Below are 23,120 nucleotides of genomic sequence, written 5' to 3' on the forward strand. Positions count from 1 at the left end.
CCACTTTCAATCTCCTGTGTGAATGGTACCAAGACAGAAGGGCAGCATCACGAGAAGACGGGGAGGGAGAGGCTGGAGAGGAGAGGAGGTGGAATGAGAACCTATAGGATGGTAAACAGGCGGGAGCCTTCCCTGTTTCAAACTGCCATTTTACAGTGAGCCTCGAGCGCCTCGCTCAGGTAGTTCTGAGGTTTTGAAAGACTTACACAGTACATTGCACCATGTGCTGGATTACCATACTCCAGCTGTGCACCGAACGCAACTACATTAAAAATATGCAAAAGATTTAATTCTCAGGGCATAAATGGCAGTAGACCTACTTGGCACATTCTGTTGAATGTACTATGCACTGACAAACAGATGTGTGATGGCACTGTAATCATACAGGTTATTCCCAATATTGCATTGCAACATGAAATCGTTTGCTACCATCAGTTGAGGAATGATCTAGTCTAAGTATCTTGGAAGCTACAAATGATACAGGGCAATGACTTTCACCACATTTCCCTACTAACTTAATCTACAGTTGTATTTGAGTCTACATGATGGTGTGACTGCTTGTTAAATTCCAAATTTCAGTGTTAAATTTGTAAGCTCTAAGAATGTGCTAATTATGTAAACTAATACAATAAACTATGAATGACAATAGGTAGCTGCATGCACCAGCAAACTCAACCAACCCCAATATACTTACAGTAAGAATGTCACTACTGAGAAACATCGCCATCTAGTGTGAAGTAAGTATAAGTGTATACTCTTTTGATCCTGTGAGGGAAATTTGGTCCCAATCCATGAATTAGTGAAACACACTCAGCACAGTGAGGTAAAGCACACACTAATCCCGGAGCAGTGAGCTGCCTGCAACAACAGCGGTGCTTGGGGAGCAGTGAGGGGTTAGGTGTCTTGCTCAAGGGCACTTCAGCCGTGCCTACTGGTCGGGGTTACAGTTCCGAAGCACTAACCAGCAGGCCACAGCTGCCCCTAAAGCAAGCTACCACACCTCCATTAGGTTTGGTTTGGTGTGCCATTACCCTTGTTTCCTCTTCAAGCGTAAAAAAAAAAAAGCCAAACAAACAAAAATCTTCATAAGATATTTATTTATTTACAGCAGTAAATAGCAACATAAACAGTTATTGCAAATGAATGACACAACATGACAATTTAAATGGTCCAAATTTGAAAAACAATACATGGGGTACACTTCATAACAAATATTCAAGGGGGCATCTAATAATCTTTGGCATGTGTTGATCACAGAATGATATAGCGCAAAAGAAACACAACTGTGCTAACTGATGTTGACAAAGATTGTCTTAATAAATTTAGAATTTCTTTAAACAGTGTCACATAATTAACAGCCCTTTGCACTATATACAGAGATTTACAAGTTACACATACACACACACATACATACACACATGCATGCACACATGCATGCGCATACTCACGCTCGCACACACACATGCACACACACTGCACTCTCTTGTTGACCCTACAGTCCCAGTGTAACATAGTTTCAGAAGAGAAAAAAACTTTCATATGCTAGTAAGAAACTGACTGAGAAATACAACCCTTTGCCAGGCAAAGATTCAACTCTTGTAGAGCAAAGTGTAAGAAAGGGGGAAAAAAATCACCACAAGCTAAAATAAAATGAAGGCACAGTTAGGCAACAGCCGATCAAACAGCAGAAAACTTGTGTCCAGATTGATTGGCCAAATCTCCAGGTTCACCATTAGTGCAAAGGTCAAGCGGAGGCACTATACAGCACAGACACATAAAAAAAACTATATGTACATTCTCATCACTACCAAGAGAGAGTTTAAACATGTGTTGGAGGGGTATCACAAAATGCCACTGACCTTGACACAAAAAGAGCTTGCCTTTGATGACAACTCTGTGAAGACTAGCAGCTGAATCACAGTAGTATCTCTGTATGGGCTGTCAAGGTCTTTCTGTATGGTACCAGACAATATTGTTCAAGTCCAGGCTCTCAGACTGAATGAATGGCTGGCTGGCTTTCAACCCAGCTGAACATATACAAACTTCGAAATAGATCAAAAATAATTTAGGTGATATACACGGGCATATCTTTATACACATTTATCCATTCATTTCAGTTCTCCATTGTGCATTAATGACAATAAGACATCCCTTTAATATAGTACATTCTTGTAATGTATGCAGGATATGGCTTTTGCACTAGAATTCTTCAATTCATGGAATCGAATAGTTGGGAAGATTTGTGGAGGCACAGTTCAGAAAAAAAAAAATACAGAGTACAATCTCTTAGTACAATCTCACAATCATAGCAAAAACATATCTGCTACACCTGGCTATGATTAGGGTTGCAAAGGGGCGGAACATTTCCGGTAAATTTCCGGAAACTTACCATGGGAAGTTAAGCTGGGGAATTTTGGAAATATTCCAAATGGGAAAGTTTCATGGAATTAAAGGAAATGATGGGAATTAATGGAAATTTACGGGAATTAACTGGGAATTTTGGGTAATTCATACAAACTGTTTCATATACAAACATTAACATTTTGTTTTGTAATAAGCAATATGATATGTTCGTTTTTTCGCTTAGCTTAGCATACAAAGCTAGCTAGCATGCTAGCGGGAATCCCATTCTCTGCCTATGGTTTACTAAGTATAAGTATAAGTACTCTTTTGATCCCGTGAGGGAAATTTGGTCTCTGCATTTATCCCAATCCGTGAATTAGTGAAACACACTCAGCACACAGTGAACACACAGTGAGGAGAAGCACACACTAATACCGGCAGTGAGCTGCCTGCAACAACAGCAGCGCTTGGGGAGCAGTGAGGAGTTAGGTGCCTTGCTCAAGGGCACTTCAGCCGCACCTACTGGTAGGGGTTCGAACCGGCAACCCTCCGGTTACAAGTCCGAAGCGCTAACCAGTAGGCCACGGCTGCCTCAACTAGCGTGCTAAACTAGCAACACTGAACTGCCCAAGATTCACCACACCACTCAACAACAAAATCCGATTGGTTGGAACATTTTTCCCCATGCATATGAACGCACCATAGGTTTCCTTTATGTCTAGCAGCCTATGCCGATTGCTGTATGCATGTGATTGACATATGTGCAGGGTAGAAATCTGACTGAAATTGCATTAAATCAGGTTGTTTTAACTAATATTAGACTGCAAGATGGGGTTTTGTCCACTACATTGAAGTTCCCTGTTATAGACTAACTAGCCATATTAAAAATGTCCAGTTTATTCCTATTAATTGCCGTTTATTCCTGTTAATTCCCATATATTCCCGTTAATTCCCATGGAAAGTTTCCAACTTTGAAAATTCCCGGAATTTTGCAACCCTAGGTATGATACAGTTGTTCTAAAGGGATGGACACACATGGAAATACTGCTACAACATGTGACAAAAAGATTAATTTGTGCATTTCAAAATGGGACCATGGTTCTAGGTAAAATCATTCCAAACCAATGATCATGGCTATTTTTCAACATGTATACTTCCAAGAACAAAGTAACAGTTGTCAAATAGTACTCCAACTTCAGTTTGTACCAACAAGTGTACAGTATAACATCATACAAATAATTTTTTTCCTGCAAGTAGAAATCAAGTATGTATCTTGGATAAAACATCCTTGGCCTGAACCAACCAGTTTAAAATGTTTTGTATACATTTTCTCACCCGGTTGTTGAAATACTCAATACATACTTGAAAGTAAAATTCGTAACAATTTCATCACAGTGAAGTAACAACAGCCATTTTTACAACCACAGTGAAAAACTAATTTGCTCCGTGATGGTCTGTGTTGACTAAAAGTGGACAGGACAGTAAGGCACCAGGTCCATTGCAGGCAACAATTCTGAAACGCTATAAAATACACTGGATGCTCCAAATGTTCACTTTTCTGTTTTATACATAATTAGGACCATTAGGGGGCAACATTGTGTTTGAATGATCTGTACCTAGTCACGTTGGCTTAGCACAAAAGCCTAACATTCTGACTAACCTCAAAGGGTGGAGAAGGTGTATGCATCGGGGAAGGAAGGGGCATCTTTAATTGTGACAATATCTGTATAAATTATATGTAATACAAATGTTACAGTTAAAATGGCATGTATTTCAATTTCAATCTACAGGACTATGCTTTAACTATGCTAATCATTATACCTATTCTAGAGCAGCAGTTGTCCCTGAAATGGGTGCATTTCAACTGTGCACCTGTTGGTTCTACAAACCTGTGTTGTCGCAAGTTATACTTAGATGGTCTGCTAAGTCCCAGCGTGTGAATCTGTACTGTGCTGGAGAGCCCTAGGCTCTGAAACCTGGGATCTTTTCAGCTTCGATGACAATAAGAATGTCCATTCCCAGCAGCAGAGATTGTGATGAAGGGTTACTTGGCAAATGTCCCTTTTGAGTTTCCGTAATTGATCTGGTTAGTTTGAATTCCGACATTGAGTGTGTTTACCAGAGATTGGAAAGCAAAAGCTAACAAGGTTGGCTTGGTATGATGGTGTGGATTAACCTGGCGGTTCATCTGTGGATCCTGTACTTGAATCAGGTTTACCTAACATAACATACCAGTCCGACGGGATGATACAACTCTGCAACCTGAAACATTTAAGGATCACTATCTTCATCCCCTGGAGTGTCAGTCCCATTACAGAGAAAGGCCTCCTTCTCGGGAGTCATGGCATGCCCGTTCATCAGGTCCTTAAAGCTTGTGATGTCGTTGGTCATGTTGGACTTTGCCAGAGCAGCCTCTGTGCTGTTCCAAATGCCATAGCCAAAGTAAATACAGAATCCTGGGGGAGGAGAGGGAGAGAGGTTTTAGAATGATAGAATGACTGCTGACATGATTACAAAGAGCAAAAAAATAACAAAAGTATTACAATTTAAGTTAAAAACGTAAACTGATACTAAAAATGCAAGACAATAAAACAGACGACCTAAGACAGGTTGGTGTACGGAGCCCCTAAGGGGACATGAGCAAAACAAAATCTAAAGTTTAGTTTCATGTGCTCACGTGAAACTTTCATGTGTGCACATGAAAGTTTCATGTGAAAAGGTTTTGCGTGCGCTCACGAAACTTTCATGTGCTCACGTGAAACTTTCATGTGCGCACATGAAAGTTTCACGTGCGCACATGAAAGTTTCACGTGAGCACATGAAAGTTTCAGGTGAGCACATGAAAGTTTCACGTGAGCACATGAAACTAAACTTTAGATTTTTTTTTTGCTCATGTCCCCTTAGGGGCTCCGTATTGGTGTGTCCAAGCCACATGTATTTATTTGTAAACCATGCAGTTTTCTTTCAGTTTCCATTTCAGCTCACTTGCCCCAAATCCCACAACTCACCTAGAACCATCCAGATGAGGAACCTCACCCAGGTGCCCCGGTCTAGCTGCATCATGAGGTAAACGTTGATGAACATGCTGACCACAGGCAGAACAGGCAGCAGAGGCACCTGCTCAAGGAGATAATGACACACACACACACACACACACACAGTCAGCCTTTAGTGCTATCTAGAATGTGTGAGGGAGTCTACCCAAAGCAGCGAGGGTCAAACAAGATCCCTCTTATCAAATCCGGGCTCCTCCTGATAACGCCTTTAGCCTTGCTAGCTAACACAGGCTGTGGCTGAGCAAATGCGTTCACTTGACCTGACCCAAGAGTTATGTGGTGTTTAGTCCCAACCAGCAGGTGCTCTCTATCAGCTCTGAGACAGTTTGTTTGACTGTTTTGTGCTGTGGTTTCAGTCTAAGGTGGCTATCTAATGCGCTGCCACCCATGTATTACGTCCACGCTAGGACTTCAGGACAAATAAACATCTCCCTCTGTGGTGTAGTGTCTATTGGAAGCACTGACACTCTTACTGTGGTGGCTGAAATTCGACCTCACTGTCAAAATACAGCACGGTGATCGTACAGTGCATTATAAAATGCGATGATATTCACTTTAATGACTGATATGACAATTAAAGTTGGTCTTTAACAATTTTTAAATTACATATATGGTATAAATATATATTTTTAATTTGATCAATATGTGTCTGGTGGGGTTTTGGGATATAGTTTTTAATCAAACACATACAAACCTTAAAGGAGAGCTTGGTTTTGCTCTGCGGCTGCCTTCCGACCACCACGGTGATAAGCAGACAGGCCACTAATAGGATGGCGAGGAGCAGCAGGGACCAGGGAGCCAGCAGCGTTTTCTGGGCCGCAATCAAACAGAACACACACACCAGCAGCCCTACACAGGGGAGAGGGCAGCGGTCAGGGGAGGAGGGCCTGATGGTCTGTGCAGAGGTGGAAGGTGTGTGTGTGTGTGTGTGTGTGTGTGTGTGTGCAAGTAGGAGACAGTGAGAGTGTCTTTTGTGTGTGTGTGAGAGTGTCTTTTGTGTGTGTATGTGTGTGTGTGTGTGTGAGTGAGTGAGGGAGAGAGGTTGTGTGTGTTAGAGAGAGAGAGAGAATGTGTTCATAAACAGTTTCTCACCTAGTACACTGGTGCAGATGTTAACCACAGAGCCGGAGAGGCGAGACGGTTCCGTGTTCTTCGGGAAGAGAATGTTCTGCACCGAAAAGTTCTCCTGTGGCTGTAGGGGCAGGAACCCGGAGTTGTTCTCCTCGGCTTCGGCCTCTGCCTCCTCCTGGGAGGCGGCCTGGTAGGGCAAGACCGCACTGGGCTGCTCCGGCTGATACCTGCAGGGGGACACAGAGAGGAGAGATCCGGTCAGTCACATGGCCAGATTGGGGGGGGGGGTCTAGTGATTAGGGACCAGGCCATCCAAGTGGATTAGGGACCAGCCACCCAAGTGGTATTCAATTCCAAGAGTTTCCACCATTATGTGGCTGGGCAAAGCAATCAGCCCTGAGAAATAATGTAATATAATGCAATTCACACATCTTGATCCAACAAACTTTCCTACTAGGACTTGCAGGCAGGATCAACGATGGGGAAAATGGTTTGAATGCCTTGAGAGAACATTTGTTGTTGTTTATTAAATGCAGCAGTGACACTAAACAAATAGTGAACATTTGGGCTGACGCTGCATGGATGGCTCCTTTCAAAAATTTTGCTTACTTACCACACGTGTTTTTACATAACAGTACACGTGTGTGGCAATCTGCTACGAGAGAGTGTAAGTAAATAAGAAAGAAAGAAAGAAAGAAAGAAAGAAAGAAAGAAAGAAAAAAGAGAGGTGGCTAGGAAGTTAAGCATTAAGCGTGGGCATTTTTTATCTATTCATTCAGGACATTCAATGAAGACATTTTAATTGAAGAAAAACCTAGGTCTGGAGACTTTTTTTTTTTTTTTTTCGTTTTTGACTATTAGTTTTGGCTAACGTACCTAAGCACCAGGACACAGGCTGCCACCAGTGTGTATGCCAACAGAGTGCCAATGGACATGAGGTCCACCAGGTCCTTCAGTTCAAACAGGAAAGCCATGACCGCTGCAGTCAGAGAGAGAGACAGCCTTCAAAATAAGCATGTAACAAGTATGCTTTAACACATAAGGCTGCTGCACTTAAGGCACAAAAATAATTACAAACAATAATTTTAACTTCAGTAAAAGTTAAAAACTTTCAGTAAGCTTGAGTAAACCCATATGTACAGCTCTGAAATGTAAATTAATGAACAACTGACAAATTTTACAAAGTACACATTGTACATGTTCAAATGTTGTATTTATCTTTCTGTTGGTTGTTCTCTTACATCATAATACAATACACAAAGTAAACAGGAATTCTTCCAAGAAAACTGTTTGCAAATGGAAGGCCAAACTTCCATATCTTAGCAGGGCATGAGATGTCGGCACACAAAAAGTGATTGCATATCACAGATTCCGTATGAAATTGCAGTTTGTGCTTTGTTGTCACTCTCATTCGCTGTAAATGCTGGTCAGTCTTTTCTACTATTCTATCAGATAACCCTACTAGTGAACGCTGAAATGAAGTCTTTTATTAAGTTCCATTCATGTATTCATGTCCATGTATGGGCCTTTCCAACATTCGGCGGTCTGTTAAAACTATATAATGACCGCTGCAAAGTATATGACTGTCATGTAAGGAATAATGCATTCTCCACCGATCACCGTCGGGGTCCTGTTTGCCCAGTCGGGACTTATTTTCCGATAAGGACCGAGGGTCAACACATTATCCCTTACATACCTGCAAACTCAGAAGGGCTGAAAAAGGTGACATATTTCCGAAAGACCCCCCGCAGAAAAGATTTTACATTTTAACACGTAAATGAGGATATCGGGAATAACCGACATTTCCATTACATGCACATAGGTAGACCTGCAATAATTAATATTGAATATTATCATATTATATATTATAATAAATGTGCAGTAAGCAGAATTTAAACATGGCAGCATTTGACACTTTTACATATTAAAATGACATAGTCCTAACAGTAGGCCTACCAGCTGTTTTGAGTTAAGGCCATGTTTAGCCTAATTGAATAACTTAATGATGGAGAAGATATTTTCAGACCTGCCACCCTTGAAGAAATGTCAGTATTACCTCAAACCAGGGAAAACACATTGTCCCACCTTGGCCTTCATGTATGCAGGCAAAAACAGACCAAACAACATAAATGTTGACAATCTGTTTTAAAGCCTAATCCTTATCTATAAAAATTACTGGTGTTGATAGAAAGGGACTGTGGATATCCATTTTCTGGTCTCTATTCTAGCATGTCTGGTTTATTACTAACTCTTTTTAATCCATTATTATTTGATATTTTTTTGTATAGAAATACATCTATCCCTCATGTTATGTTCCTCTCGTGTCCACTGAGGCTGCAATGATCACATTCCAACTAAAGAGGCGGGTCTCAGCAATAGGTGCATTATGTCAGTCTACTCTAGACGCCTAGGTCTCGCTTGTTTGCGCGCTAATTATCAAGAATTATACACAGAAAACAAACAAATTAAACACCTATCACTGAGCAAGTCAAAATATTTTGCTAGGTCCACTTTCAGATTTGTTGCAAATAACTACATTTGGCCTTGGAAAGGTCTGCGCTCCCTGAGAACGTCATGTCTAACCATCATCGACACATGGAAAATATAATGCTAAATGAAATAACTCGTGAACAAGCAATAACTTTCCAAGACAATATTAAACTATTAATCCAAGCTAAATTCACAATCGCACTCAGTGCAGAGTTTTGTTTCACAAAGCAATTCAAAACGGCCAGCTGCGGGAACGTGAATTTGCGAGTAGGCCTAAACACTTAACCTCACCTCAGCAAGTCTTTCATTTAACCCACCAAGGGCAAGAGAAAAGTAGCCTAACAATATGTTTTACCTTGAGTTTATAGTCAGAGAGAGTGTAGCATGTGGCCCGTGTTTGCTAATATTTTCTTTTTTTCCTTGGTCATATCGCTGCTGCAGGCCATAGCAGGCAGGCTATGCGTAACAGAAAGTGAGAGAGCCCGCCCTCAGAAACAACTGATAGGTAGGTCTTCAAAAATAGCAGAGAGGCCAATCACTTGCCTATCAATCTCGCATGAACAGAGAATGTCTAATAGACGGGCTCTGGCATGAAATCGACGATAGTCTCACTCCAGACTATGGGAAGGACCCCCCCCCCCCGAAAAAATAAAGTCTTCGTATACACGATTTACGTGAATGACATATTTTGATTCAAAAACGGCGATTTTCGCCGAAAGGTGACTAGTTTGCAGGTACGAACAGATAAAACTCACAAGGCCAGATTACAGACAGGTTTTATACAAAAGGAACCTTCCTATATGGTATGCTAGGTATGCATAATTGATAAACCACAATAACACCACAGAACGCCTAAAATGCTGCCTGTCAGGTTATCATCTTGGACCAGTTTCTAAGGCAGTTTAAGAGGTCTGATAGTCTTCAAGTTTAACTGACTCTGATCTCTTACATAGAACAGCCACTGTCTCTCTCTTCATCCCCTCTTTCTCACATTCTTCCTTCAGATCGCCTCGAGGACCCTGGTGAGCAGGCCTGTCTAGTCTGATGGTGGCGGCGTCTGGATGGCCACTGACTCAGGATCAGATCTATCTGTGGAGTCAGACAGGGACCTGGCCTTGGAAGCCGGCCTGGTCCAAGGTCAGCACCTATCTCTCCCATATTCTCTCATCTGTGGTCTGGGCTGACAATAATTGACCTGACAGTGACACAGACGTATTTGTGATGGTGCAACAACTTCCCTTACTCTCTCACTCTCATTCTTTCTCTTAATGAAATTATCTCTCCACTAACATCTGACTCTGTCTGATCTCCTCCACTTCATTAGCTCCTCTCCTCTCTCTCTCTCCTCTCCTTCCATGCTTACCGGACATGACCCCTGCCGCCACGGTGGCGGCGATGGGCGACTTTCTCTCGCTGACACTCGCCAGAAACGAGAAGAGCAGGCCATCACTTGCCATCGCCCAGATAATGCGCGGCAATGGGAACATGGAGCCCAGGAGACTAGGCACAAGGGAAAGGGTGGAGGAAGAGGAGGATGAGGAAGACTTAGCATCCGGTGTCATGACCTGCTGCCACGTCTGTTATGGACATACAAAAGCTGCAAGCATTGAGCATAGGCCTCAAAAAGGGGACTTGGGCAAGAATGCATATGACCGTGCACATTCTTGTTCTTGCTGAGCCACTATGCTTAAAGCCTGCAGCTCTCTGAACACACGGCATGCTCTCTGGGGGACAACTGCTCATACAGGGCATATCAGTGGGGGGGGCACGTGGTTATTTGGACGACAGCCACTCATTCTGCTCTGGATTTGAACATAAAGCACACTGGGGGAGGGGGGGGGGGATACCTGTGGGATTTAAAGGAGGTTAAAATGTTAAAGAGAGAAAGCGGCCTTGTCACCTGCCACGACTCCAGATGTTAGCGTAGCGACTACAGGGGTTTGGGATTTGGGGTTGATTTTAGCCAAAAACTTAAAGAGCAACCCATCCTCTGCCATGGCCCAGATCACACGGGGCATTGGGAACATGGAGCCTAGAAGACTGGTGGGGAGAGAGGGAGAGGAGGTGAGTCAGAGACAGAGAGAAAGAGAGAGAGAGAGAGAGAGAGAGAGAGAGAGAGAGAGAGAGAGAGAGAGAGAGAGAGAGAGAAAGAAAGAAAGAAAGAAAGAGAGAGAAGGGCAAGTTGGGTTACATTTCCTATAGTGTTAGAGAGCATTGTTACTTGCAGTAAGTCTCAGGGCTTCATGCAGTAGAACTCAAACACAAGGCACACATTCAAATCATAAATAGTCTAAATTAAATAAACATAAATTAACTAATTAATAACTCATTTGTATCTAACAGCTCATTAGCATTTTCATTTTCATTTAGCAATATGCAAAAGGTGGAAAATACATTTTCAATTCTACAGAGCATGTGCTTAATCATACTAACACATGCAGACGCCATTAACTAAAGCCACCAGCACAGTTCAAAACCTATAAAACCTTTAAAGTAAGAGGAAGAGTGACCAAATACCAGAACTACTGGTAGCTCCTGGCCTCGGAAAGTTCCTTACCTGGTGGAGAGGGCGCACAGGGAACCTACGGCTACTGCGTAGGTGGCACCACCCCACTCGACATGCGTAAAGGCCGCGGGCAGAGGGCTGTTCGTGTCCAGCAGGTAGTAGGGCATCATCATAGTGAGGGCGGCGGACACGCCGAAGTAGGCAAAGAAGCAGATAAGCAGGGAGGCCACGATACCGATAGGGATGGCACGCTGTGGGTTTTTTACCTCCTCTCCTGAAAACACACGCACACACACACACACACACACAAAGAATCACAGACATTCATACAGACGTACATATTAAACCCCTTTCACTTACACACACACACTGACACTCACACTGACACTCACACTCCACTTTTCAGCCAACATATTGTTTCATGCCAATGTCACCTTGCAGCGGTGTCACCATGGGGGTGGGGTGTTTACGGAAACCTGCAAGAACTAGGTCACTGGACCACTGGACCACAAGGGTGAAAAAGTCTGACGCACGGCCAATCATAGAAATAACATAAAATTAAATCTCCCTGTTCTAGCACCACAACTGGTAAGGTAAGTAACAGTTGTTATCCACTGTATGTCTCAATGTGGTCATTTCACTCAACGCCTGAGCCAGGTGGACCTGACCCATGTGTGAAGGAGTCGTGAGCTCACCTGTGGTGGCGATGCAGTCGAAGCCCACAAACGCGTAGAAGCAGGTGGCAGCGCCAGAGAGAACTCCACTAATCCCAAAGGGCATGAAGCCTCCAGCACCCACCTCACTTCGCGTCACTGTCACACTGGACAATAGGAAGAGGTGATCACACGGACACACACAGACAGTAAATGTATGTTTAGTACAGTCTATGTATGAAAATGGTGGGTGACAGTGCACATCTACTTTGTGGTGAAAAAAGTGGTGGTACAGCAAGGGATTACTGTACATCCTTTGAATGTTCAAGCTGAAGTGGCCTGTGTTTTACAGGGCAAAGGCCCTTGTCACACCCCCTGCTCCTTACAAACCAGTGGAAAAATAAAGAAAAAAACTGTCTTGCTAAAAGGTGTCTTGCTATGGGCACGAGTGAGTGCAGTGCTAAGTTTGATGTTATTTGGATAAGTAATGCAATAGAAATCGTTAAATATATCAGTAAAAGAAGCACACATTGGCTTTTGCCGTTCTAGCCACTGGCCACTCCCCCTCTCACACAGCACAGTGCAGAACCAGAGAGCTGTACGTATAAATGGAGCTTTAGCAGCATTGAATCAATGTTTGGATGATTATCATGTCTGACCTCAACAATAAAGGATACCTCTGTATGTGGTTTGCTTGTATAAAATGATTCCGCAGAGTTTGCAACAACACACCAACCCACATGGCGGGTATGCAGTGGCTATTCAAAACAACATAAAAATGATGTGCAATAAACAGACACTTTGAATAGCCCAGGCTACATTGGACCGTCTTTAGACTTTGAATAAACAAACGACAATTGTTGCAAAATGATGATGCATCATTCCACAAAGTGGTTTGTCTATACTATACATATATATAGTAAAGGCAGTTTGTCCTGCAAGTTAGGCGGAAAGTAGTTCTACAAACAAGACAGTTTTAGAGATTAAAATGTTTACATTATAACAGGAAATGAACACAACGCAAGTGGCAACAGTGGAATAGGCGGGATAATGGACTTCACGCCGTTCGACTATACAGAACAAACTGCCGTTACTATATATATATATATATATATATATATATATATATGTATAGTATAGTAGTATAGACAAACCACTTTGTGGAATGATGAATCATCATACACTTTTCTAGATGGAACCCTCCGCTTCACGCCGGGCCATTTAACTATCTAGAACGTGTATTAACTTTGTATAGTCGAACGGTGTGTCGTCCATTATCCCTTACATATTATAATATTCAGTATTCATTATTGAATGCTGACCTGGAATGATGTTCCCCCCCCCCCCCATCACGAAAAAAGCAGGCCTACCTGCAGGCATGTAATTTGGCTACGCATGTTTGAGCGGGCACTCCACTAATTCTATTTAATAGTAGAGTGAGCACACCCCAGGTCACATCAGATCAAATCAGAGTGAAAAAACAAACACAAAAACAGTCATGCTCACTTTGTCTGATTGAGCACCACATCAGGATCAAGGGACCAGTTCTTCAATGTTCCTTTAACCAGGCCCGACACGACCACAAAGAGCAGCACCAGCACGTTGATGCAGGTAAACACCTTGTTGACCATGGCTGACTCCTTGACCCCAAAAGCAAGCAAGCCTGAGGAACAGACAGGAAGCTCTAAATTCAATGCTGTTTATACACAACACATAGTCATAACAAAACTGTACAATTTCTCAGATTCACTGTGTCAAAAATTAACCTTTCTTCACCTTTCTCTCTTTATACTGTACACAAAATAAAGCTTCTGCCATGGCTATCTCAGTCCACTGATCTGAACTCCATAGAAAACCAGTGCAGAGAGCTAAAGAGGAGAATGCACAAATAGTTGCACAAAAAGTAATAGTTGTTTTATTGGCAAGGGAGGCGTTACAATGCATTTAACACAACTGTACCAATAATTGTTGCGTGTTTTTGATCAAAAATATTTATTTTTAATGAGGTATTGTTTTTTGCTCAGAATACATTTGCTTCCCTTCAAACAATATAGCATAACTACAGACATCCATTTTGGTTAGTTATTACTTAATTAAGCAATATAATACGAGTGGGAGTGGTGTTGGTAAAGGATATCACCACGGCTGCATTTTGGTTTGTTTAGTTATATTGCTGATAGGATCATGAACTGCCAGAGCAATGAACAGAAATGACATAAAAATGTGCTGGTATTTGTTGGTGCCCACATCAAGGGCTTGCGTTTTGTTTAGTTGTGTCGATCGGATCATAAACGGCCACATTAACGAAGAGGAATGCCTTAAAGGTCAATTCCTGCAATCTCTGTTTGTCGAGGTCACAGAGAACTGCCAGTTCTAAATAAAACAACAACAACAACAACAACAACAATACGTTACAATTATAACTAGTGTCGTGACCACCAGCGCGAGTATAAATGGTTACGGCGCTTCTGTGACGTCACATTGTCGCGCTACCGGTCGGGAGTGGCGAGTATGCTGGACGCTTGAGGGAATGAATAGGCCAATTACAGTGGGGGGATGATTAGGGAGCCAGATTGAATGAGCCAGGTTGGAAATTTAGCCAGGACACTGGGGAATCCCCTACTCTTTGCGATAAGTGCCATGGGATCTTTAATGACCACAGTGAGTCAGGGCCTCAGTTTAACGCCTCATCCGAAGGACGGCATCTCCTTCAGTACAGTGTTCCCGTCACTGCACTGGGGCATTGGGATCAATCTTTTTGGCCAGAGGGAAGAGTGCCACCTACTGACCACCCACCAACACCACTTCCAGCAGCAACCTTGTTTTCCAAGGAGGTCTCCCATCCAAGTACTAACCAGGCCCACAACTGCTTAGCTTCAGTAATTCAGCTGAGACAAGGTATCAGTTGGTCTGGCTGCTGGCTAAAACAAAACAAATCGGAGCTACCTAACTCAAGTTGCTGCAGCCAACAGCTAGAGTAGCAAGGCAGCTTTAAGAATTTGTTGGTAGAGAACCATCATAAGTGTGAATGGGTTTGGGTCTGGGATGCCAGATACTACTGTTGAGTCTTCTAGAGGTGTTGTGGGCCTAATTTAATGAAACACTGTTGAAAGAAGGTGTTATAATATATCAGGATATAATTTTTTGTCTAGAAATGAATGTTGCATTCGAAAGGGGAGGCAAAGAAAATACACACTACTGAGTATTATATATTTTAAAGTCACTTATTTGTTCTAAAAAGCCTTTCAAACGTGTTAATGACATCAATTATTAACAGAACGCTAGCATGTTATGGGCAACAACGACCCAACCTGTAAGAAATCAAAAGGACATAAGTACTCGTTCATTCAACTTTCGATTCTATAATCCATATTGAACGTGCAAAAACTACAATAAAATCTTTGATTTTTCAACGACAATCAGGTCAGGTGAAAGAGACACATTTAGCCCTTCGAGCTTCAAAGACTCCCATTCACTTTGCAGTTGCCCGCAATCGCCCCCAGTGGAACTCAGTGGTACAATGGGGCTTAATATTAAGTGAACAGGCTCTCCATAGACGAGCTCTGGTATGTCTAAAATAAGGTCACTTGAGAACTTGTGTGCTCCTTAAGACAAGTCTATAACATTAAACAAAATATTCTTTGATGACATCCAAATGTACATCTGTATTTGAATTGCACAAGTTGGTGGGGGGAAAAGTGCAGCCAACATACTTCTAGGTCCTCCCATGTTATATCTTGTGTACAGTGTAATATTCACGCTATCCAAGGAACACAAACCGGTCTGAAGGGCTTTATACATTGATGACACTTAAGCTAATGGTCTAAAATGGACTACACAGACATTTAAAATAGTAATACGATGAAATCATTTCAGTATAGTATACAGTGGATGGAATAAAGAAAGGAGCCTTACCAGTTAAAGTGAGGATGATTAGGACAGCGAACATGTCTGGATACTTAGCAAGTACTCCTGGAACATTCATAGTCATGTACTGTATGCAGAAGCTCTCAATGTGCTTCCCGATCAGGCTATCAAACGTAGCACTCCAGGCTCGGGCAACACTAGATGTCCCTGCACAAGAACACACTGTGAGTCGTATTATCTAAACATGTTAAGCTGAGCACACAAAAGTGTAGTTGTGTATTTGGAACATGTCACAAAAAGACTGACATTTATAACTACCAAAGAAACGTTTTAATTGATGAAAATGAAAAAGTCATTCATCAGCGCAATAACATACTTCACAGAACTTGGGATCTATAACAGAGTAGCAGATCATCTTTCAGGTATTCCAATATTTATAGGAATGCAGAAATGCAGCCGTATGAACATGTGCATCCTGACAGCTAATAAACACACTCGCAGTCTCTTACCAATAATGTAGGAGAGGATGAGGTTCCAGCCGGTGATGAAGGCCCAGAGCTCACCCACCGTCACATAGCTATACAGGTATGCCGAGCCCGTCTTGGGCACGCGCGCGCCAAACTCGGCGTAGCACAGGCCGGCCATGACTGACGCCAGCGCGGCAATCAGGAAGGAGAGTATGATGGCTGGACCAGCGTCCTCGCGCGCCACCGCCCCAGCGAGCACGTAGACGCCGGCGCCCAGCGTGCTGCCCACACCGAGTGCCACCAGGTCGAAGGTGTTGAGGCATCGCGCCAGCCGCGACTCGGTGGCGCTGCAGTCCACCACCTTTACCCGCAGCAGCTGCCGCCCAATGTCCTTCAGAAACATGACTGCTGCCCCAATAACAAAATAGTCCAGATCCGGGAGTCGGGGCCTCTGCAATCAGCTGGGAGATCTTGGGTAAAACTCTGGAAGCTTCTGGAACTAGGTTCAGCGACCAAAGTGGGAACACCTTCAACTGTATATACTGTTGTGTGTTTGAGTGCGTGTGTGCAGTGGGTGTGCTGATTTAAAGTATCACTCCTATCCCCAAACTTGGCAATGGCAAGGGCAAGGCTGCAACTGTAGATATGGCAGTCGTTGGAAGTCAGATGGTAGCCAAACCTGGAAAGAGCTGTCTGAAGCTTCTCGGATTCTTCTAAGTCTTGGTCACCAGAGCAGCAACAGCCGCAGCAGACCACATACAGCTCGAGTTGACTAGTTGCGTCTCAGCTGCGCACCGAACCTGGCATGGGGAGAGGGGACAAGGGGGACATGATTAACTGCAACTAGAGAAGGCAGCCTACACATGATACAGTAGGTGTCACACCGTCACACACCCACCCAGCCACACAACTCACGCGCACGCGCACACACACACACACACTCACAGGGAGGCTGCATTTAGAGTATCAGTCCCTTCTCCCAACAGTACAGTATGACAGGCCCCTTTTTAGCATCTGCCATTTACAGAACTAAATGAACACATACGGTTCCTCTCAACATGTGTAGATGGAAGGGTCAGTTTACAGGGGGAATAAATAATGAAAAGGATGGGACTAGGGTGTAATAATAATGCTCAGGATGGGACTAGGGTGTACCCTGTGAACTTAAGAAATTTGGCTCAGGTTCAAGAGTGATACTACTACTACTACTCCAATTTCTGGAGCCTCCATCCACGGTAAAAGCAGGGAGCCCCGGCTTAAGTACGCCGCATACCCAGTATGATGAAACATGGCCACTAATAACATCATACTACAGTACAAGCTATGGCTGCTATACTGTATACTCAGCAGCATACTCAATCACTCAAGGGAGAAAAGTAAAACCCTAAGGATATACAAAGTTTAGAAACAAATCAAAACCAAATCTTACTCAACAACTTTTTAGAAGATTAAAATGGTTAGTAGAAATGCAATTCGAATGTAAACTATGATGAGACCAGTGATACCAGGACTAGGTGAACTAACCTTCAAGATATATAAACGATCTTCTCTCTTTTCAAGGCAAAGAATGATTCCTGGATATCCTCGTAGTGAATGCACTCAGAGATCTCTAAGACTAGTCTTTCCCTCTGAGGTGTCAACAACACAAACAACAACTTCTTAGATGTGTGACAAGCAACAATCCCAAAGGTCTGAAGTAATATCCAAGACGAGTGGCTTCTTTTTCATATGAAGTGTTGCTCCTAAAGAGCACACGTCTGAATGCCTGTACATCAGTGACCCCAAGTACAAACCATTCAGAGCCCCTGGCTCACAAATAGAAACAGTGACAAGTCACGTGGCTAAGCGTTTCCCAGCAGCTGTAACGACCAGACCTCTCACACACCCCTTCACACACCCACTCCAACCCCCACACAATGCCTTCTCCAATCCCTATAACGCCTGACAACTCTACACACTGGCCCGGTCACACAAGACTGCATTACCTGGAGTTTTACAAATAAATAAAGGCCATGAAGAAGGCCTATTTGAGGATATATTCTACGTACTGTTGATGCCCTTATTTGGCAGAAAGATTTGCAGAAACATTTCTTGGAAATGTGATAATATTAGCTTTTTAACTGTAATTTAGCACCAGAAACAGCCAGAACACTTTGGACATCTATAACATTATCAGTGCACAGATAGATAAGAGTGCCTATCGCTCACCATTACGTTCCGGACAAAGTAGCCTGTCTGATTTGATTTGCCAACTTACGATACCGCATAATGTGTCATCTCATTTACAATTCCTATTCTTGAGGGAGTAGCAGTGTTGAAAAAATTCCCAATTTGACAAAAATTCACAAATTAAATGACTATGAAATCAGTCCACAGTGTGGCTAAAGTCTGAACGAAAGCCATTTTCTATTGTGAAGTATTTGATCTTAAACAGTACAAACATTTTGCAGATCCTCGATTTATCAACAAATAGCCACCAGATACTGATGTAAACAAAGAATGCAGTCCTCTTCTGACCTATGAAATAATCTCTATTCATATGAATATTTTTACAGCATCTTTTCAACATCTTTAAACGGGTACTGTAGACAGACTGAGTTTGCATTCAATCAAAAAATAAACAAGATACTGATACCCAATCAATTTCTAAATGCCAAGCAAGTTATATCATTGCTTTAAAATAGCAAAAGAGAAAATAGTTACATAATGCTGTCTAGTCATAACAGATACTAATATTTTCCTCATGGACTTGCTACAGTGTGGTAGCCAGAGCTCACTGAATTCTTCACAGCAGACATGAATGAAAGATATGCTGCTAGTTTGCCAGTTACCACCATGTGTCCTTACAGGGAGAAATGTCTAGCACCTGTCTGTTACATAACATAACATTTGAAAAATATCAAATCCAGACCACAGCTGCATTTTTGCCTCATGACAGGAGCCATTTGACAGTTCAGCCACAGGCTCTCAAAGTTCACTGTGACACACTGTGAGAGCTTGGGAACAGTGGCAACAGAGAGAGACAGAGTGGTAGACAGAAAGGTGCACTGGAAGTCACCTGGCACATCTTACACTGCCACTGTGACTATGCTCACCTCCACACTGTAGCCCACACATGACCGGAGAGAAAGAAAGAAGCAGAGGAGGAAAAAGTAACAGGCTGCAAATATGCGGTTCTGTTTGGAAATCAGGCTGCTGCAAGGGCAACACATGACGTTCTCTCACGCCTGGAGGACAAAAACATAAAATAGGTATAAGCCAGGTCGGTAAATCAGGAAGTCAACACTCAGTCCAAGAACAGTGCCACCCCATGGCCGCAGACACGCAAACTCGTGCCACTCTTCCAGAGTTAATTCCAGAGGAGGTGGGTGGACAAGGAAAGGAATGGGCCCCTGCCCCATTCTGCACCAATCAGGGCTGGAGGTGTGGGGGTATGTGTCCTTATCAAAGGCGCTACACAGCGGGCAACGAGAGTAATTTGGGAACGGCAGTCGGTCACATGGATCTTCCTTACGACTCACGAGGGTCGAAAATCCATGGGGTGAGCCAGTGTAGTCCAGCCCGTGGCTGGCAGCTAAGACTTTTTTTTACTAGATGGTCAAGAGGTTTGTGTGTGTGTGTGTGGGGGGGGGGGGGGGGGGGGCGATTCTACTCTGCCTCCCCACAACTCATGTAGTGACCAAGCCCATGGCAACACTTCTGGGATTCTCCAAAATAATTGTGCCTTGGCTGTTTGCCTACAGAGAAATGGGCTTTTCAGCTCTGGTGATCTCTGGCTAACAAGGCCGGTGGAGGTTTGTTGACGGTCCCTCATGTCAGCTATGGCTTCAGAGTTCGACATCTGTGAGTCATAGGACCATCACGGGGCACCATGACCCCGTTCTGCAAGCAGGGATTTTATCAAGAAGGACAGTGTGATAGGTCACAGAGAGCTATCACACACACACACACACGCACACACACAGACACACACACACACACAGACACACGCACCCAAGGATGTCCAGGTGACCAGAGAATCAGGACATGTTGTGTGCTGCTGATGCTAATATTACTTGATCTGGCCCTGGTTTGGAATGTGAAGGGTATACAACACAACAAAACCACCTGCTATGACGCAATGGAGCCCACTCCAAAACAGTCATGCGTGTGTGTGTGTGTGTGTAGGGGCACTTCTAGGTTGAGTGCTTTCTTTGACCAAGCTTCAAACCAAAATAGGTCTCTTTGACCTTCAGTTAACTTAGAACCACCATTATCAATACATGCATGTGAACATAACAACAGGCCTATTCTAACCAAACAGGGACCCATCTCTGTGTTAACTGAAGCTCTGCATTACCCTCAAGAGGGAAATATCAATTTCATTTTGTTTATGTACAATAGGAGTAAGGCTTTCTTCCCCAAAACAGATCAGACTTGTAATGTTATCAGTATAATACAACTGTAGCCACTCCCACAAACTCATTAAACATGGTTTAACAGTGTTAAACTCCAGTGGGTGTGAAATTGTAATTGTGATACCCTGGCAGACTGGCTCGCAGGTGAGTTCATTGAAAAAAATTGAAAATTTGGTATGCCCACTAGTAGTAAGATTCCAAATGAACGTGCTCTAAAACAGGTTTAACTGAGTGTAACCTAGGTGTAGCCTAACTCTCACCTAACCAATAGTATGTGACCGCACCTTACACACCCACAACATTGATCATGTCAAGACAAGCCCATGAAATTCCTGTGACAGTTCAGACAGGCGATTTACTACAGGTTACTAGAGTTTTTGAAAACAAAAAAAAAGCGTCATTGCTAACATGGTGCTGTGACAGGTTACATCCTGTACCAAGGTTACAGTTACGCACTTTACGCTGCGTCCGGACTGTGCCACCCAATGGTGCCACCACGTTTAAGCTGAAATGACATTTGTCATTAGGCTAGTAAGAAGATTAAAGCACACTTTAGATACTGTGCACTCAGTCAGCATGCATGGCTAAATTCGAATAGTTTATTCATTTGTTATTTCAAATTACTGAAGGTTCAAAACAAGTCTTACGCTAAACACACCCATGAAAATACACCCAATAAATACTAACGAGCGAAAGCCTCAGCTCGTCCCAAAGGATAGGCAATAACAATATCGCCTTTTTATTTCCACTCACTATTATGCATACAGCCTAACTGGCGGGCAAAGGATGACAAACCATTAGCCTATTGATATGCCAATTAACAGAAAATTATACATTTTATACAGGTCAAACAAATTGGAAATTGTATAGTAGACCTAGTTGTTCTAAAAGTTTGTTATCTCGACTGCAAGGTAGACCCTATTACTATTTAACAACACGCGCACAGAAGATGAAGATAGGCAAATCTCACCTATATCACCTGTGCCCGTCCAGTACTAGCCTAAATGGCATATCGAATGGTATTATTTAACTTTAAAAGTCAATTGGCGTAACCTATCGTTTATCTCTACACCAAGTAAGTAATTCATCCATTCATTCTTCAATGGAAGTTTACCGCTAATTATTCTTAACCGGATGTGGCTCGTCTCACAGCTTTTATGGTACTGCGAGTGGAATGGCAATGCGTCCCCTTAGAATTATAAGGTTCTATCTGACATTTTTGTCAAAATTGAGTAATTGACATATTCTTATTCTGTGACACCATAAGAAGATGAGGTGAGGTGTTTCTTGTAGTTGTATTTTTGGACATTATATCTGAAGAGGTTTGTTCCACTTATCAGTATAACTCTATGGAATTCTAAAACTTTGAAGCTCAATATCTCAGAACTACTCAGAACGTAGATAGAACCCCAACGACCAACCCTTCACATGCACACACTTGTCTTTCTTTCTTTCTTTCTTTCTTTCTTATGGTCTCTGTGGGGTCCGACTTCCTCAAATGTGCGCGTACTTCTGGATTATCCAAATGTTACATTAAAACCACACGCAATTGGTGGAGGAATTTCGCGACAATGTAATTGTTTTTTTTATATAAAGATGGGGCAAGTATGTATCCGAGCATTTACTATGACTTCGGACACATGCATACCTACCTAGTAGCAGCACCACGTTTTTTAGACTATAAAAGGAAATCCACGCCGATGCACTGGCACAAAGGAATCAAATATTTCCACATCATCAACTAATAGAGATAGGTCTAGTCTGTCGAGCATCTAATTTCCTTCTTCACTATTTCATGTGTTCAACATATATGTTGTCTTTAAACACTCGGAACTAAATGTGAATAAAAGCACAGTTGTCGTCCTTTATTTGTGGAAATATTGCATCAGCTCTAAATGTCCATGTGCGCGCTACGCGAAGAGGAAGGAAGTAATACTACACCGAACGTAAGGTTAACGAAACAAAACAACTGAAACAGACTGTAACAACCTTAAACCATCAATAGTTGATGTATTATCAGCCTGTTATAGTCTACCCCCGTCTCGTACTTTAAATATAGCCTACTCACCTTACGCGATCTCTTGGTTTTATTTATGATAGTAGGCCGAGCATTGTGCAGCAGCGTGTGTTCAATTGGCCTGCTAGGTAATGTGAAGTTAGTCTAATAGGCCTACAAACAAAAGACCATTATTTGTGGTATAAACATGCATCATGCCACTAATCTAAGTGTACACGGTGAACCTCTACCTCTTGTCAAGTCTGTGTTGAAG

The 23,120-nt window shown here is 42.7% G+C and overlaps 1 protein-coding gene across 3 annotated transcripts; it reads right to left on the reverse strand.

Annotated features, from left to right (window-relative positions):
• Positions 1-1,080: 1,080 nt before the first annotated feature.
• Positions 1,081-23,105, reverse strand: LOC143121732 (high affinity cationic amino acid transporter 1-like). Of its 3 annotated transcripts, none has more exons than XM_076282296.1 (12): positions 22,919-23,105; positions 16,496-17,253; positions 16,035-16,193; positions 13,626-13,782; positions 12,162-12,286; positions 11,518-11,740; positions 10,861-11,000; positions 7,347-7,449; positions 6,492-6,697; positions 6,094-6,248; positions 5,352-5,460; positions 1,081-4,799 (listed from the first exon to the last, which is right to left on the reverse strand). In XM_076282296.1, the coding sequence occupies exons 2-12, from the start codon at positions 16,854-16,856 to the stop codon at positions 4,615-4,617; spliced, it is 1,923 nt and encodes a 640-aa protein (XP_076138411.1). In that variant the 5' UTR covers positions 16,857-17,253; positions 22,919-23,105; the 3' UTR covers positions 1,081-4,614. The 3 variants fall into 3 exon arrangements, with proteins under 3 accessions (XP_076138411.1, XP_076138412.1, XP_076138410.1); XM_076282297.1 differs by lacking the exon at positions 22,919-23,105 and adding an exon at positions 21,821-21,939; XM_076282295.1 differs by lacking the exon at positions 22,919-23,105 and adding an exon at positions 17,978-18,287.
• Positions 23,106-23,120: the final 15 nt, after the last annotated feature.

Source organism: Alosa pseudoharengus, unplaced genomic scaffold (genome assembly GCF_046254945.1).
Source record: "Alosa pseudoharengus isolate Yale_2024_CS ecotype anadromous, Long Island Sound unplaced genomic scaffold, YU_APseudo_1.1 YU_APseudo_1.1_scf_13, whole genome shotgun sequence".
Classification (NCBI taxonomy): Eukaryota; Metazoa; Chordata; class Actinopteri; order Clupeiformes; family Clupeidae; genus Alosa; species Alosa pseudoharengus.